Here is a 6,347-nt window from a genome sequence, read left to right on the forward strand (position 1 = left end):
ACAGACAGCCAGCAGCGGGGCCCTCGTGACCCGGTCCCTGAGTCCCACCCCCCCAGTCACTGATCGGGGAGGCAATCCCTGGGCGCCAGCAGGGTGGGGAGGGGAGGTGCCAGCCGCACATGGCACCTGGAGCCTGCCCTCCCTGCTGGGCGCCCTGGGACTCGGAGGCACGTGCTCGTCCAGGCCACCCTGCAGAGGCTGCTGGGGACCAACTTCCCTCCCAGCATAGTGATGGTGGGTGGAGCCCCCAACCTGGGATACCCACGGGCACTCGGGGTCTTGGGAGGCAAATGGGGCCGAGGATTGAGCCTCTAAACCGAGGGGGTTAGCTGACAACAGACGGCAAGCAAAATGTCCTTTTGGGAGTTTTGTTCAGATTCGGGAACTTCTTGCTTTCCCGAGAGACAGGGGGCCTGGGAGCCCCTCAGGTCTTCTGGCCAACCTGCAGGGCCCCGAGGGGACACCCGGGGGCGGGGGACTTGTGCCCTCACGCCATGCCAGGCAGCACCCAGACCAGCCGCGGCCCCCTTGGCTACCATCCATCCTCACTGCAGGATTGCTTCCTTATAGGAATGCTTGCCGGAATGTTCTGTGCATGTTCGTCTGGCTCCAGGCTGTGCTTGGAGGGAGGTTTGCTGAGCTGCACCAGTGGCTGCAGATCTGGGGCTGTGTCATTCCAGGGGACGCCACAGTGGGTCCGGCTTTGCCTCGAGTTCACCTTGTGTGTCCGTGAAGTTCCGGGCGCCGTGCGTTAGTGACGAGGGGCCCTACAGCCCCCAGCAGGAACCGGCGAGGGACGCGGACGCTTGCCTGTTGGTTCGCTCATTAGATTTTCTGAGCATCTAGTAAGCACCAGCTCTGTGTGGGCAAAGATCAGCATGTGAGGGCAGGGGTCTGACTGAAACCCAGATGGCAGGGTTAGCGTTTCTCATGGCGTCCTGAGAGACAGCCCAGGGGCTCCTGTTCAACTCCCAGCTGAAACAAGACAGTGAGAACCCTGCTTGGGGATGAGAACAAGACTCCCCGGGCGCCTGGGTGGCTCAGTCCATGACCCCGGGGTCTTGGGATTGAGCCCCGCGTTGGGCTCCCTGCTCGGCGGGGAGCCTGCTTCTCCCTCTGCCTGTTCCGCTGCTTGTGCTCTCTCTCACTCAAATAAATAAATAAAATCTTAAAAAAAAGCTTCCCTGGGGTGTGGGCCTCGGAGCCCCTGTGTGAGTCAGCTGCTGCCAACGAGGCCCGGGTGCGGGGTGAGTGAGGCCTGGTGCCCGTCCCTGCCGCCGCTCCCCGAGGGGCCCTGTCAGAGTTGACAGGTCGGGGTGGCTGGGGCTGAGCTGACGGGTCTTGCCCCGGTTCTGGGCCTGGCTGGGCCTTCCCCAGGGGCTTCCTAGAGCAGCGCGAGGCCCCCACATGGCTCGTCATCCTGAAGCGAGTGGGGAAGGTGGGAGCCGAGAGGCCCAGGCACCCGTGGTCTGCACCTCAGAAGCTGGGCCTCAGGCTGCAACTGGCAGCCTCTCAGCACCGTGGGAGAAGGCCCAACGGGGCAAAGGGCCAGTGTCCTCGAGTGTGGGTGCATGTGTGTGTGTGTGCACACGCGTGTGCCCCCCTCCACGTGCAGCACGGTGGGCTCCTCGCTTCCTGACTCTGGCGCCCGGCCTCCCCCTTGTCCTCATCCCTACACCGTCATTCCCTTCATAAATTCAGCCTGGACCTGGTTTCCATGGAGTTCTGATAAAAACTGGAATTCAAATCATAATTGGGGCAGTGGGAGGAGGGAGAGGGTGTGGGGGGAGCTTGTCCCGAGCTCAGGCTCCAGCGGCAGGCCCAGGCTGATGGCCGCGTTTTCCTTCCTTCGAGTGTATGTTTAAACGTACGGAATTCCCTCCCAAGCCCTCCTCCTGTTGCCTAGTGATGGTAATAGGCCAGGATGCCTCCAGGAGAGCCGGGAGGGTGGATTCCTCTCCTGTGCACAGGGGCAACGGGGATCCAAGCTCAGGAAACTTGCAGGAGGGGCTTGTCTAGGGCTCTGGACTCATGGGAAAGTGCCACAGACCTGCGGTCAGGGTTGCAGACTGCCTGCCCACTGTCCCCCAACTTTTCTCTCCTTGGCTGCCCTGAATTCTACCATTAGAGTTTCATTCCTTTGGATATTTTTGTGGGATGTCAGTGCACCTATTGGAGCTGGCCAGTGAGCCCCTCACCCTGGGAGTGAAGGGGAGTCCTGAGACTCCCCTGCTGACGAGGGGCAGGTGACTCCTACAGCAGAGATGGGAGCATCCAGAGCCTCACACCTCCTCCCTGTGCCAATCAGAATATGGAGCAGCAAGTCAGCTTTGAGAAAGCCAGGCCTTGAGGAGCAGTTAGCAGGTGAATGAGTGAGTGAGTGAATGAATGAATGAAGGGAAGGACAGGCATGGGCCTCTGCACCCAGCAGCTGAATCGATGAGTGAGTGAATGAATGAGTGAAGGGCGGGGGTGGGACTCTGCAAGAGAAGCTGTTGCAGGCGCAGGCCCCCGCGTCCTGGAGCTTCTGTGCGTGCACACGGTGTGGGCTGGGCCTGGCAAGCTGGCCTCCAGGTGTGCGGTGGTTCTGAGGCCAGCCGGCTCCTCCGGCTGAGGACACTCGAGGAGGCAGGACAGAGGGCCCTCCCTGCAGCCCCATAGCCTGGGACGATGCTGCTCGTCCCCCAGGCTGGACTCCGTGGGGACACTGCCGGCGAGAGGTGAAGGCCTAGAAGGGGAAGCCGGAGAGGAGACAAGGGGGGCAGCTGTGTCAGGGGATGGGTTCCCAAGTGTCCCCCCAACCACTGACCCCTGGCGGGAAGCCGACTTCCTTCCCTCAATTTTCTGGGCTGGCTGGAGGGGCCAGAGTCCACCACTCGCAGGACTGCGCAGGCCCGTCATGTGGCCCCCTCTGTGCCCAGCCCACGGAGTGGGAAACGGGCTCAGGGCAGGCAGGGTGTTCATCACATAGCCAGCGTGGACCCGGGTCTCCCTGACTCCAGGCCTCGAGGGGACCCCATGGCGTATGGGGTCTTCTGCACCAGTTCCTTCCTCTTCTGCTGCTTCTTGACGCTCCAGTGGGGGCAGGACCTGAGCTGGGGGGATCGCGGTCCCTCAGTCCCCCAGCCTTTGGGAGACGTGAGCAAAGCCCGCGTGGTTTGGGTACAAGGGTCCCAGTGCAGGGCTGTCTGCTGTGCCCGCAAATGCCTGCTGAATAAATGTGTGAGTGAACAAACGGGTGCAAGCAGGCCTCCCGGCCCCCGACAGAAGACTCCAACCGCGGGGGCCACAGTCTCCTTTATTAAGAGACTCGGGGCTTTGTTCTTGCCGATGGCGGGATGTCACGGTGAGGGCTGGGGCATGTCTGTGTGAGCGACATGAAGGGCTTTCAGCATCACTACTGAGCAGCCAAGCAGGCCGCTGGCTGCTGAGAACGGCTGGGGGGCCACAGCGGGACGTGGCCAGCCGCTGACTCCGCGGGGCTGCGCATCTCTAACTGCAGGGAGTGTGCACAGGGGAACGTGGGGACCACAACAGTAAAATGGGCTGGGGGCCGCAGTGCACACCCTGGCCCAGCTGCGTCTAGGAGGCCCTGGGTTGGTGGGGGCCCCCATCCCTAGTTGATCTGCCCCCGCCCCAGAGAACCGTCTCTTCCGTCCATTCCGGGCTGGGTCCTCCAGGACCGGCACCGTCAGCCCCGCCGAGGGGACTGAACGACCACGCGCACTCGTCAGGGGGCAGAACCGAGGCTCTGAGGATCAGGTGTGCCCGAGGGGCCGGCAGGGGGTGGGGGGTGCCTGAGGGCCCGTCAGGAGGAGTCCAGGCCCTTGTCCGATGCCCACTGCCTGGGCATCGGACAAGGCCGAACTGATGACCACTCGCTGCCTGCCTGGCAGGGCCCAGGGGTCCCACTCACCCGCCCAGAGCAGATGCCTGTGTGTGAGATCTGGGTGGGCCTTATCCCCCGTGCGGGTGGCCCCCAGGTCATGGGAGGGCTGCCTGGCCACGGACCGGCGGTGGGCCGACTGCCCGGGAAAGGTCCTGTGGCTTGGAGAAGGATCCTGTGGGGTTCACGTAGGGGCCCAGATCCAAAGCCGCCGTGGAGACGGGACTCTCCAGCTTGTCATTTTTATGGGTAGGGGATCGAGTCCTCGTGCCCTGGGACGCGGACCAGGCCTCCTGCGTCCTGAGTCAGTGCAGCTCACAGCTGTGGGCCTGACAGTCTCCCTCAGGACGGTGAGAACCTACTTTAAACAAAGCCTGTATTTCACTTTCCGGGCCCGTCTGCCGCTCCCCGTCAGCTTACCCAGGGCAGCTCATCTGGGATCTGCTTTCCCTGGCTCAGGGGACCTTCTAGGGCCAAGACCAGGACAGGCCATCCTGTCTAGAGACCGGCTTTTACAGATCAAGGAGGTGCCTGCCTTTCCGGGTGCCCGGGGCTCGGCCGTGATCCACGACGCTGGGCCTCGGCCTGGCTGCCCGCGGGCTGAGGGCGCCCAGGCTCCTCCTCCTCACCTGTGGCTGAGTCCCTGCAAATGGCACCTCTCTGGGACCCGGCCATCACCTCTGCCCTTCAGGGAGCCCCCCTTCCCCTCAGGGAGCTCACCCGTGCAGCGGGAGCAAAAATGCCCATGGGGACGTCCCCGGCCTGGCTTGGGCCGCCGGGCGGGTGTGAGGACGCAGAACTCCGCTGGCCTGGCCTCTGCCAAGCACGAGGACTTCCCGGCCAAGCCCCCGGTGGCCAGCGTCCCTGCAGAGCCTGGCCGTCTTGGCGAGGAGGAGGGAGAGGCCTGGGTCTGGCCGGTGCCTGACCCAGCCGACCCCTGGGCTGTCCTTCGGGACACATCAAAGCTTCCCGGGAGCCTGGATGCCCGCGACGGCCCCGCCAGCCGGACTCCTCCCAGCGCCCCCGCCTCTCGGGGCCGCTGCCTCCCCTTGCCCGCCCAGCCAGGCCTGTGCCTTTCATTTCTGTCCTCTCTGAACACCCAGTGGTGTGGGAACAAAGAAGTCTGCCTTTCACCCACCACTAATTTCTCCTCATTAAAGGCCCTTTCTGGATCCCGGAGAGGAGCAATCTCTCCCTGGCTTTCAAAGAGGCCCCGAGGGAGGGGTGGGGCGGGCTGAGGGAGACGCTGAAAGGAATGAGGGCCCCTGGGGGTGGGCGCCAGGTCTGAGGCCTCTGCGGAGCCCCGTTCCTGCCCCCCGGGGCCAGGGGGGCCACGGTGGGGGGGTGGAGGCCAAGCGGCCGCCCCCTCCTCGGGCTCCCGCCCCGCTCTAATACAGCGTTTCCCGAGTGACGTTGCTGGAGAAGGTGTGGCTGCTGGACACGCTGTTGGTCTTCCTGGAGAAGGCTGGCCTCTCCCTCCTGCGCCCCCACAAGGGACAGAGGCAGGCCAGGGTGGACAGAAAGGCCTGGCGGAAGTTGGCGGAGACCAGGTTGTAGAGGACAGGGTTGATGGCGGAGCTGATGTAGAAGAGCGCGTTGGTCAGCATGTAGAAGTAATGGTAGAAGTCGTAGAGGAACCTGGGGGGGCGGTGAGGGAGAGGCGCTCAGACCGGCACGGACCCCGCGGCCGCCACGCCGTGGGCTTGGGACAAAAATCGTAAGAACTACTTGTAAACTTTTTGACATGGGGATGTTTCATAAATTCCAGGTTCTGGCTTCTCTGGAGAAGTTGGAAGTTCTGCCTGCACTCCCTTTGGCACCAGTCTGCGGAGCTGGGTTGTGGCTGCCCTGCCGGGCCCGTCTCCACCTCTCCCTGCAGGACCCCTGGCCTGCCCTGTGCAGAGTCCCGGCATGCCAGGGCTGCAGGGAACGGCTGGTCCCCGGCCTCCACTGAACAGCCAGGGCAGGAACCCCTTCCTTGCCTCCTGGGCAGCTGCGTACCTCACCCTCAGCTTGCTTGCCTCCACTCCCAGGGATCTCACTCCCTCACCAGGCAGCTCACTTTACCAGCAGGCAGCCCTGAGTTTCAGAAGCCCTTCCCTTGGGGCTGTGCTCTGCTACGTGCACCTTCTCCTCTGTGCTAGATCCGCCCTCCCCAGTGGTTCCTCGGCACGGAGAAGAACCTGGCAGCCCAGGCTCTGGCTGTGCAGAAAGAAGTTCCCATGGTGGGCCCAGGGCTGCTCTCCCAGAAGGGCCTCCTGGCCAGGCTGGCCTCGCCACTGTCTGGGAGCTTGGATTTCAGGGATTCACTGTTCCCTGAGAGGAGGGGCTCCCTGGGCCTAAACTGTTTGTGCAAACAACGTGGTTGATGCCGAGCAGCTCCTTCCCCCTGGGAGTCTGGAATTCGGGCGCTCGCCAGCCAGGGGTGCTTACGTGACTGGCCCCCAGCAGAAGCCCTGGG

The 6,347-nt window shown here is 63.6% G+C and overlaps 1 protein-coding gene across 1 annotated transcript in view; it reads right to left on the reverse strand.

The window, feature by feature from the left end:
* Positions 1-3,279: 3,279 nt before the first annotated feature.
* The window catches only part of NTSR1 (neurotensin receptor 1), a 45,468-nt gene continuing 42,400 nt past the window's right edge, over positions 3,280-6,347 (reverse strand). Inside the window, exon 3 of the mRNA XM_081832253.1 lies at positions 3,280-5,524. Coding sequence (XP_081688379.1) covers positions 5,275-5,524 — 250 coding nt within the window. The 3' untranslated portion in view covers positions 3,280-5,274. The remainder of the gene's footprint in view (positions 5,525-6,347) is intronic.

Source organism: Leptonychotes weddellii, chromosome 10 (assembly GCF_054177405.1).
Source record: "Leptonychotes weddellii isolate Sample4059 chromosome 10, ASM5417740v2, whole genome shotgun sequence".
Classification (NCBI taxonomy): domain Eukaryota; kingdom Metazoa; phylum Chordata; class Mammalia; order Carnivora; family Phocidae; genus Leptonychotes; species Leptonychotes weddellii.